The 12,534-nt window shown below is 35.7% G+C and overlaps 1 protein-coding gene across 1 annotated transcript in view; it reads left to right on the forward strand.

Moving 5' to 3' along the window:
* Positions 1–3,257, forward strand: part of LOC125656371 (uncharacterized) — a 5,966-nt gene extending 2,709 nt beyond the window's left edge. The window contains exons 2-5 of the mRNA XM_056145782.1: positions 165–398; positions 1,032–1,113; positions 1,401–1,540; positions 2,025–3,257. Of these exons, the coding sequence (XP_056001757.1) occupies positions 165–398; positions 1,032–1,113; positions 1,401–1,540; positions 2,025–2,332 (764 nt within the window). The 3' untranslated portion in view covers positions 2,333–3,257. The remainder of the gene's footprint in view (positions 1–164; positions 399–1,031; positions 1,114–1,400; positions 1,541–2,024) is intronic.
* The last annotated feature ends 9,277 nt before the right edge of the window (positions 3,258–12,534 follow it).

The raw sequence follows: 12,534 nt of genomic DNA on the forward strand, positions 1-12,534 counted from the left end.
GAAGAGACATTATTTGTCGAAATGCGCATCTGGTGCATCAAAATTGGTACCGTATAAGTTTTACATTGATATTAGTCAGTAGGTAAATATGTGATATGGAGTGAGAGAAACATAATTATCTTAGAAATTATGTATATGAAAATCACTTTTGTTGTAAATTGCAGATTGTAAAATACTTGGAGTTAGTTATCTTGGAACACAAAACGTGACAGAGCGAGGGTTTGAGTGTCAAGCGTGGGACAAACAGTATCCACACAGACACAGCTACGGATCCTACCCCGGGGCTAGTGAGAACTATTGCAGAGATTTTGATTCTGACGAACCGTGGTGCTTGACAACGAACAGAAAAGTGGTCTGGGATCGGTGCATAGTGCCTTCTTGTGGGGTAAATGTGACAGGTATGTTATATAGTATCATTCAGAATCGGAGTGTCATTCTGCTTCTACAACATAACGGTGGTAGCATTAACAATTATCTCCAGATTGTTCAAATCCTACCAGTTCTTACAATCGTAGAATGAATCCTTGCATTGTTATTAACAATAAAACAACTCACACTGGCCTCGTAGTGAAGGCCATTGTATTTCAATTTGGAAACCAAGGTTCAAATGCCAAGCCGATCTAAACCTAACGATCTAATATAGGTGATGGTCGTTCTTTTGAAAAGCATATCGCACTTACACTGAATATCTCCGTTCTTTTAGATCTGACCTTAAACAGGCTCAATGAAAACGAAATCATTGTTACGACATGCATATATCAAAATGTGTAGCATTTTACAGCAAATCTGGACCTGTGGATGATTCAACATAGTGTAAAAATTCTCAATTGGGACGTGAAACGAGATGCATATAGAGGAAGAAATAAATACGAACCAGAAATACATATTTAGGAGATTACAAATGCACAGACACTACTTCCAATCATTGTCCGAATAAGATATATTAAAAAGAATCACACATTGAATTTGTATCGGATGAAAACGCATAAGATATACAGTTATGTGAACGATGCTTTTTGTTTTGCTTGTAGTGAATTCGTCCTCGTGTGCGTTAATCAATGAATTGGATATATCTGAACTGAAAAACGAACGAAGTTGTAGATTCTACTGCAAGTAAGACATATGCTATGAGGGTAGACGCATGGTGTGGTTAAATATATTACGGAAACTATTTCATGTAGGCCATTAATATTTATTAACTAAATGAACATGAACATTGGATATAAATGTATAGAAAACAGGAGTAGATACAGAAACAATACTATTCATGAAAAACATATCTTATTATGGGGATTCATCATAAATTGAGTATTAATTTCTGACATTTTTGCATCGTTCACAAACAATTCCTTTTACCCGTTGATATCACCTTTTCCATATTTAAATCTTTACGATTTCAGCTGGATTAGGACAACTATAAATGACGCAATAGCGGAAAGAAATCTGCAAAATGAACGTACCTGTAGAATTCGGGACAAGAAAAAAATAGTTCGTAAACATGAGCACCTTCTTCACAGGGGCACCTATACACCTTGGATGTGTATGTATATTTACGTTTGTGTAATAATTTAAATAATATGAAGACATACATGATTGCAAGGTACCTTGGCTTGCATCTTTTAAATGTATTCTTATAGTCAGTGTATCCTTTTCCATGTGTGCAAGAGCTTCTCACTATGCACCAGTATTTATATCAGACTGATTTTGACGGTTGTTGTTTTCTTTTATGGAATTATTTCACCTTGTATTGACAGTAGAAAGTACATTTAAGATTCATTTCTTGGCTCCCCTGATCCATATTATTAGACCTTGATTGTCAACAAACTCAATGTTTTTTCCTCTATTTGCGCGGGGTTGGGTTAATTCTCAAATAAGTTGAAAGTTTTAAGGGTTATGCACTTCCGCTTGAAATCCCTACCATTATTATCTTCTAACTGTCAACATTATATCTGACACCACGTGGCATAAAAAAAACGTAAGGTCGATTGGGTTCTATCATATTTGATTTATCGATATATTTGCAGGCTCCATCTCAATTTTTGACGGCAAGAAATATGGTAAGTTTTATCAAATATGCATGCTCTTTAAAACTGTCCAACGAAACGGGTTCGTTGTGCATATGTCAATAAAAGGTATATGTTTGTTTCTAAATATGTCAGAACTTTATTACAATTACTTGATATATCTATTGCATGTCAATGAAAACGTGAAGGTAACAGATAGTGATCAATCTCATAATTCCTACAAAAATTACAAAATTAACAGTAGAGGAATAATTACAGTGTACATATGTACATGTTGTTGTAGTTGTAACGCGGGGGAAATGTTATGATAGTTCATCTTTAGTTGCTACAGTTATCCAGCGATAAACTGTATTCATGAAAACAAATATTGTCAACTAATTACATTATTTGTCGAAATGCGCATCTGGTGCATCATAATTGATACCGTATTTAAGTTTTACATTTTGACCCCTGGGTCGAGGCCTCTGCTGGTGGACTGTTAGTCCCTGAGGGTCTCCACAGCCCAGTAGCTAAGTACTTCGTTACTAGCTTGAAAACACGGATGTATATTTAATTGCTGTTTTAAAATTTAGAAATACATTTCCAAATTAAGGATTATCTCCCTCACGCATAGGTCTTATCCTTAGACGAATTTGACTCCACTTTCTTGACACATTGCTTTCCCTATAATTGCTCTAAAACTTCATAGTTATTTCGGATTTCAAACATTTCGGTTGAGCATCACTGAAGAGACATTATTTGTCGAAATGCGCATCTGATGCATCAAAATTGGTACCGTATAAGTTTTACATTACATTAAATCAAAATTTATATTTAGAATATGGGGAATATTAGCATAGTCTATTCAATGTAAAACATTTTTCTTCGAGGGATGATACTTTCTTATGTTACCTTCGTTTGCACACAATACATTACACTCAGTGAACAAGTAAAGAAAACAGTGATCAATCTCATGAATATTCTAAAGAATAAAAAATGAAGAACAGAGCAAGCACGGACCCCTAGACATACGTTATGTGCGTTATCAACTATGATGTTTAAAAAAAATTTTATTAAAATAAAGTAAAAATATAACGAACAGTGATTATTCTCCTAACTCCTACAAGCAATACAAAACAGAGAGTTGGGCAAACACGGGCCCTGCATATACCAGAGGTGGGATTAGGTGCCTAGGAGGAGTAAGCATCCCCTGTCGATTGGTCACTTAGGGCTAGGGTAAATGCCAAGACGGACGAAGAGGACACAGACAAGACATACATGGCTAGGGTTTTAATAGATATGTCGTACTCAGTTTCACAGAATTTTGAATTAGGTATGTAGGAAGTGCTTCATTTTAAATTGTGATGTAGTAAATAGAGTAGAGTAGAAACACAGGAATAAATCAGTCGGAAGTTTAGCTGTTACCACATCCGGCAAAGCTGTCAAATATTTGGATCACCTCTATTATAACAAGAGTTTCTATCTAGATATACTCTCCGCTAACTGATTTTTAGCTACTATGCATGTCAATTATAACGATTGAAAATGCCGGTCCACAGGTCTGATGATGTTTATAAAGTTTTTTATAAGTGAAAACGTCAATTACTGGATTGTGATGGAATTTATATTATATGTTGTGACTGGTTAAAGTTGATATGAAACAAGAACATCAGCAGATACTAAGTAGGACAAAGCTCATCACGTGAGTATGACGTCACAATAACTGCAAAATACCATGCGAAAATGTATCTATGATAGCCTCTAAGATTCACGTATGGCGTCACAATAACGCAACAGGTCAGATGATTATGATAAACTGACAATCTGGCAACCATAAAATAACATACATTCATACATATATCCGATAATGGGGTATTTGTACATATATCACATGTTATTTATATATGTCATAGATATAACAGTTTACATCACTAATTCATATTCATATCATGAATATGATATTATATTATATACCATATGAATACAACCACAAGCATACATATAAAGACAATATAATAAATTCTCGTCAGACAAACCGCTTTAAATATCGTTCATGAGTTTTTTATTAGTCAGCATTAATAAAATGCACAGAAATCGTTGATGATGAATGTGGTAACATACCGGTATTTGTGACAAACAAAACACCCGCACATCCACAATGATATCAGTACAATTTTATATTCATAAACACACATCTCGCGGTTCACGTACCAAGGGGCCTGGGTTTCAAAAATACAAGGATGGATAGGACAACAAGTAATCCATGATCCCCGTGTCCCAGTAATGCTTCCTACCAAATTTGAAAAGAATTGGAATCGTAGATATGAAGAAGTTTGAAATGTTTAATTTGTAACGCACAACAAACAACGACGTACAATAACAAATTTACTCAGGTGGTCTAAAACTCACATACATTTCGATTCAGAAATTAAAACCGTGGCAGTGCCCAAATGATGTTCTTATCCTTCCGTTATTTGTTAAGACTGACTCTGTAATAACGTACACCAAGAATATTGCGGTGAATTATAAAACTCGAGAAAACTTACAAAAATCAAACACATAAACGTGCACCATATTTTCATGAGATGTAAATTGCATCTTTTCAACTATGGTGTTGTAAACATTCCCAAAGACTTGGTTACCGGAGACATGAAATATGCGCTCGCTTTTTGTTCATTTTCTTCAATTGATTCCCAGATTTATAAGATATTGTATGTCAAACATGGCTAGTGATGCAAATTCATGCTTTTCCTCTAAAGTTGAGTACCGTGCTATAATTCGGTACTTGTATTTAAAAGGTAAAACAGGCAAGGAAATACACGGCGATCTGGTATACTTTAATAGACGAATTTAGATGGAAGAAATAGCGAAGGCATTAGGCAATTCACATGGCAGCGTTTCAACAATCTTACATAATCGTTTAGGTATGCGCAAGCTAACAGCCTGTTGGGTCCCCAAATCCCACAAGAAGTAGAATAACTGGAGTTTACTATGCAAACTTGTTAGAGCATCTGAGAACCGCCATCCGCGAAAAACGCGGAGGTAAACACTCTGAAGGTGTTTTGCTGCAGCTGGACAACGCTAGAGTCCTTGCAAAGCTGCTATGGATGCTGTAGAGCGAAACGGGTATGAATTAATACCACATCCTGCCTATTCGCTTGACCTAGCTCCTAGAGACTTATTCCTATTCCCAAACTTGAAAAGGGATATTCGTGGACGTCAATTCCGGTTTGACGAAGAAGTCATGACGGCAGTTGAGGAGTGGGTAAAGGACCCTGACTTTTTCAGTTCTGGGATGATGATACTTGAACACCGTTGTTCTAAGTGCATCACACTAGAGGGCAATTACATCGAAAGAAAAACAAGAGGTGAATCTCAACCGGAAATAAGTTAGGCTGGTTACTTATTGACTCCCCCTCGTGGTTTGTACACATATGTAGGTCACTACACCCTTTTATCATTTCTGGAGATTCCATGTTTCTATTAGTCCCAGATCTAAAGTTATACCAGACTTATATATAAGGTCAGAGGACAAAATCACTGGAGTATCTTGATCTTAATACTAATTTGTAAGCCCTGTCGTTCTCTATTCATTTCTGAAGCCCTCAGGACTCTATCTATCATATCTGTTGAATTTTGGAATTAATTTCCCCCAGAGTGTTCTATTAAACCTCACCGATTTTATCCCATCCCCCTGAATGTATCCTAACTCCTCCTTCAATCTGAAAAAAAATCATTCCTGTACCTTTAAATAAATTTACCTATCATATCCTTGAATATCTATTACGTTCATGAACTGGTTACGGAGAACGGTGTCGGACAGCTTTAGGCGCGAAAAAGAAGCGGAAGAAGAACCGAACAAAAAGGAATTCTCCAGACTTCGTTTGGGAGATAAGTACGCAAAATAACATTAGTCGCTGAATATACATTTACTGAATTTGAGAGTTCGTTTGTGAGGGTCATAAATGAGAGAAAGAAAAGTGAGGTTTGAGGGTTATTTCAGTAAAATGAAAAGATAAAACAAATATACAAAACGTAACCTTAGCGTTATGGTGAAATAATTGCCCCTGCAGCAAAACAAATGTGTGTTTCTCAATAGAGTCGGTGGGGTTATCATCTTTTGTTAATCTTTCCAATGGCCAACACTGTTTTTATATTTGGAGTACATGATGTTCTGTTTTGACATGAACCTACTCGTTCTTATTAGACATTGATTATCTATCCACGCCGGTATTTTAATCATTTGAAGGTCGGAGATTAGAAATATAAGAAGTAGATGGTCCATTTTTTATCAGAAATATGAGTACATATAATGCCAGATATCATTTTTATCTACATATTATCGTTTTAAACAAACACTACCATTGCTGTTACGTGTTCTACCTTGAAAAACAGATTGATAAAGTCATTCGTGTACAGTAAATGCTCCACCAAGCCCTTATCATTGCTCCTCATGAGATCATTAACTGTTGTCAATGACCAATTTTGATCGTATTGTGCCACATCGTTCGCATGAAGTGGTGTAAATCAAAGGTGTATTCTAAAAACAAATACAGAACACTTTTAATGAATTTGTTCTCACAATCCTTTTTCCAAATCAACGACATCAAAATGTATAATCTTAAACACTTTATACGATCATTACAGATAATTCTTCACGATAGATTAAAGACGATTCTTTTTTGTATCATAGACAGTTAAGGCAACTAAAAATAGAACTGGGAAATATTCGTACCCATGATTAGTCCTTCAACAATTACTTTCTTAAACATCACTTTCATTTTTCTCACAGGTACTCTGAAGTTGATGATAAAAATACACGGAATTTCTCATTGACAACTATCTACATAGTCTTCGGTGATGATGTCCTCCAATAGTCTGTTGGAATTCCCATGGGCACAAATTGTACTCCTTTATTACCTTTATAAACTGTTCTCATACTCTTACATCACGCATTATATGTTCAGTAAACCAAATGTGGTAAAAGAATTAGATAGGTTTTATGAGGAATATGTTTTGGTTCCAACTGACAAAGCTTGTAACAGAATTGCCTTTGTATGTGAGCCTCATTATTACAATTGTATTTTAACCTTCATGAATATTCAGAATAACGAAACAATACAGGCTGACACGTCGCCCAGTATAATAAGGTGTCACTCTGTGGAGTCTATAAGTGACACAGGCTCTTACCGATCAGTTGGTGTACCTCGGATTATCCTTGGAGATATCAAATATTTCTCTTATGAACAATCGTCAAATTGTCAGCTTTGGTACAGAAACCAAAATTCTTATACCCAATTTAAAGACTGTTATGCCCCTTTAAGAGATATTTTTGATAATTCCTTTTCAGATCCCATGTGCCCGATCTCAAAATGTTCTGCAAAAAATGCAAAACTTGTGATATTATCAAAATTCGTATACCCAAATTAAAGATTGTCAAATTCCTTTAAGATATATTTTTGACGATTCCCTTCCAGATCTCGTGCTTGATCTCAAAATGTTCCGTAAAAAGTTGTGATATACTGATCACTAGAAATTCCTTTAGTAGTAATCTCACTATACGTAGTTTCTGTGCCAAAACGTTTGATAATTTGACTTGTAAATCTTCTAACGTTGTCCACGCTAATGAGTGTAACCTATGTGGCTTAATTTATGTGGGAGAAACCAAGGGTTCACTTCAAAAAAGAATATCGTGGCACAGATTTCAAATAAATAATGGTAGTAACCAACTTCTTTACAAGCATTTTAATGCACCGAACCACTCCATCTTGTCCATGAGGGTAATGATTTTGGAACAAAATTACCATCACATAAACAATACAGCATTAAGCACCGTTTTTCGTAGACAACGAGAAGATTACTGGATCAGGACCCTAGGCACTGCATTTCCATATGGATGCAATGATAATGTATATGATGTTGGAAATTTGAAAGGTCCACAAGGAAATAACGTTAATGTGATGGGACTCTTTCCCAGTACTCAAAGACGGAAACGTAGTCATGGACAAAGGTCATATAAAAGACCAAGTATAAATGATGTCACGTTTGATTCACTTTTGCCTTATGTCAATAGACAATTACGTCCACATCATATTCATACAAAACTTTATTATGTTCCATTGAGAGTTTTACATACGTTATTTAAAGAAGCTACAGCTAGTCTATACTTGGATTTTTCAACACCTGAATATAGACTGAACTCTATGATTATGGATGTTGCCAATCACAAGCTCTTTAAACCAGCACGGGTCATGGAATATATTTTTTCCAAATTATGCCGCCAGTTCCTTAAGCTCAAATTTACAAACAAAGGAATAGATCCCCTCAGCACAAGCAACATACTTCGTCATAAAAGGGTTCAGTCGGGTATTCCAACTTATTTCAAGTTGAAGTCTACACCCTGTATTTCCTACACCAATACTTCTACTATTACATCCAAACTTTTTAATTATAAACAAACTTTGCAGTGCCTAGATATAGACCATCTCATACGTAATCCACCAACGTTTTCTTGTTCTTCATCTTTTAACTATAGTCCAGCTGGACATGTCATTACTGGTGATGTTGATGTACTTGAATATGAGGACCTCAAATCACGTATTCTAAAAGGTCCTAAATACAGAGAACCTCGGTCTTTTAATTGGCGACAGAACTTCATCTTTATTTTGAATTCTGTCGAAAGTTATGCCAGACGATGGGCTAGATATAAAAAATGAAGAATTTTATACATTGTCAGAATGGGTTAAAAGCATAAGAGGAATATTTAAATCCCGCATTAGTCATATTAAAACAAAAGTAGCTATCATCTATCCTTCTGTTTTTAGTAAACCAGAAGTGATAAAAGAATTAGATAGGTTACATGAGGAATATGTTTTGTTTCCAGCTGACAAGGTTTGTAACAACATTATCTTTGTTTGTAAGGCTCATTATTACAATTGTATTCTAAACTAACATAACATTAATTCCATATTTGGTAATCGTACTAATATTCTAACTTCACTTTCAAAGATGAAAGTCGTCAAAGAAATGCTTCATTAAACGGATATAATATCCCTGTCAATAAGACGAATGGATATGATTATGGTACCTTAAATAGTCACATTTTGGATCCAGTGAATGTTCTACCCAGCCCCTATCCTTGCTCCTCACTATGAACGAGAAGCTTCAGACGTATTTTGACACAATATACGCGAGAAATGAGGGTTGGGGTTAGTGTTCTAAAACATTGCAAAGAACTTTTTATTCAATTTGAAATCACAAAAGTTTTCTAAAATCAACGACATCAAAATGTATGATTCTTTAACACATTATTACGATGAATTAAACGCTTTGCTTTTTTATTGTCATACACAGCTGTTTCTTTAATAAAAATAAAACAGGAAAATATCTATGTAATGCTCAGACATTCCAAAAACACTTATTTTTCGCACAAGTACAATGAAGTTGATATGAAAAAGATAAATACATCTACAGTCTTTCGTAATACGATCTCCCAATAGTCTGTAGGAATTCCATTGGCATGAATTGAGATATATCTTTCTATTCTTACAAGGCGGATGTATTCAAAAGCTTCTACATGAGAAGAAAACTATCTCACTGTGGCCTCCAACTCGAAATGTAGGTGAAAGGTGAAGATAAAGAACAGTGAACTCATATCTCCTACAAGGAATACAAAATAGAGAGTTGGGCAATCACAAACCCCTGGATATGCAAGAGGTGGGATCAGGCGCATCCCTTGTCGATCGGTATATTGACGACTTTTTGTATCAACATGACTGTTTTTCAGGCAGGTTACTGACAAAGAAGTATATGTTACAGGGATCCAACAGTCTCGTCAGGGCGGGTGTTGTCTGAGGTGTTTCATATCAACTATTAGACCGTTCTGCACATACTCTGCGACTGTTAATTACATGATCAAGATATACGGCTCTCAGCAGATGGAACCGTTCAACAGGGAATGCTTACTCCCGTTGTGCATTTGACCCCACCTCTGGTATATCCGGGGATTCTTGTTTACCCTACTCTTACTTTTGTAATTTTTATACGAAGTTTTGAGATTGATTAATGTTTGCTATCTTCGTTTTATCAATAGAATAAAAGTTGCCACCCATGGCCTACAAATCAACATTTATACTGACGACTTTTTACCTACGAACAATACTAATTTTCGTCAATGAAAGGTGAAGATAACGAACAGTGATCAATCTCATAACTCCTATGAGCAATACAAAATATAGAGTTGGGCAAACATGGAACCCTGGACATACCAGAGGTGGGATCAGGTGCCTAGGAGGAGCAAGTATCCCCTGTCGACCGGTCACACCCGCCGTGAACCCTACATCTTGATCTATATATCGACTCGCTATATCCCAATAAATTCGAAATTAGACATCGCAGTCTTCAAGTGTGCTTGATATATAGATATTTTATTGAGCATAGATGTTAACGGCAAACTAACAACTCAACAAAATGAATATAGAATGTTCTTTATGCTACAAGAGTTTGGACAGTTTTGCTTAAAGTCATTATATCGAACCCATTTCGAAAATTATATAGTCATTGTAATAATTTAACTTACAAATACAACCTGTCGTCTGATGTGTCATTTATTAGGCTGATTTGTACATACTAATTTTGACTGCGGGTTACTCTGTTTACAAGATATAGGGCACATGGTGGGTATGACCGGTCAACGGGGGATGTCTAATCCTCCATGGTACACGATTTCACTTCTGGTGTGTTTAGTTGTTTGTGCTTTCCTTAATGTTCACTTTGTATTCTTTATAGGAATTATTAGATTAATCACTGTTTGTCATCATGCATTATTACATATGTATATCCTAGTTTTCATTAATCAAAATTATAAAAATATATATATATATATATATATATATATATATACATATATATATATATTACCTATATAAAAAAGAGTTTTCGAAAAAATGATCTTGCTATTGTATGTGGAAATTCCATATCATCGAATGTTTGTTGTGAACGAAATACTTTCTATTTTTAACATAATCGGATTGAAAATTAAAAGAAGTCAGAACAGCTTTCATATGTTGTCCAAATTTAATGGTAGCATTTGATAATGTAGGGAAAATCATACGTTATATTTTCCATGTTAAGTTATCTTACACCACATCAAACTCGCAGCGCATTTTGTAATCATTGCAAGTTCAATCGGCACGATTAAAGAAAATAAGAGTCTTAGGCTGATAGTGGGGATCAGGGTTACAATAGGTCTTCAGTACCCCCTTGCTTGTCGTGAGAGGCGATTTGAGGCGGTCCCTCGGATGAGACCGCAAAAATTGAGGCTCCGTGTCACAGCAGGAGTGGCATGTTACATGTAAATATCCCTTTCTGCTCAAAACCCGTAAGCACCGATTATAGGCCTAGATTATGCAGCCGGCATTGATGATATGTCCATATGAAAGAAAAATTCTCGAACGAGAGGTTACATCATATACAGCCAATCAACTAATTATTATCAATATTTCTAGAATCTGTCAAAATGTCATTTTGATAACCTTTTCTTGATAAAAAGACTTGCAATCAACAACTTTGTAATGATCGTTCAGCTAATCTAAAACACGTTTATTTCATTATTACCCCCATGTCACCAACAAGTTCCAAATACATTTTACTTTAGACATATTTTCAGTCAACAAGTATGTGTACACCTTGCCTATAAATTTATAAATACAGAATGCACAAACATGCATACTGTGCATGTGCAGCAGAGTGTTGAGACAGCTAATGATAACTTCTTATCAATACTACTTCATGATAAAAAACACAGGGATTTGTCACGTATCTTTGACGTAATTTTTAATGATTCGAATAAGTGGGTTTTTACAGGTCGCTAGAAGTCTCAAATGATCGAAAAGACATAGAGTAGTTAGAGCTAACCCTGGAAGACTCATCAATCATACCCGCCTTTGTAGAGCAGACACGGGAGGGGGGGTTAGGATTCTAATACCGAGTCTGAGCGAAAGACACAAAGCAGATAGAAATTGCGATAGAAAAGACACAACGGAGATGCAGGATAGGGTTTTCGGTCCATTGTGTTCCTTGCATACCTTTGGCAGATACTGCTACTAAAACTGTGGCCAAGGTTTCATTTGCTCCAGGGTTCGACTACTTTAAAACTAATGAAAAGATAGCTTTGAATTATTAAAGAAACATGGATGTCAACAAACGAAACACGTGTGACGTTTGTCAGGAGATGCAGGATAGGGTTTTCGGTTCATTGTGTTCCTTGCATACCTTTGGCAGATACTGCTACTAAAACTGTGGCCAAGGTTTCATTTGCTCCAGGGTTCGACTACTTTAAAACTAATGAAAAGATAGCTTTGAATTATTAAAGAAACATGGATGTCAACAAACGAAACACGTGTGACGTTTGTCAGCAGGTTTTTTGACTGATCTCTACGATGGACCACTTTCGGTTTTGTGGGGGTCAACTACAATCAAAATACCGTAAGGTAATTTCTCAGCTTTGGTAAATGTCGATATCCAGCAAAAT

Source organism: Ostrea edulis, chromosome 7 (assembly GCF_947568905.1).
Source record: "Ostrea edulis chromosome 7, xbOstEdul1.1, whole genome shotgun sequence".
In the NCBI taxonomy this organism is placed as follows: Eukaryota; Metazoa; Mollusca; class Bivalvia; order Ostreida; family Ostreidae; genus Ostrea; species Ostrea edulis.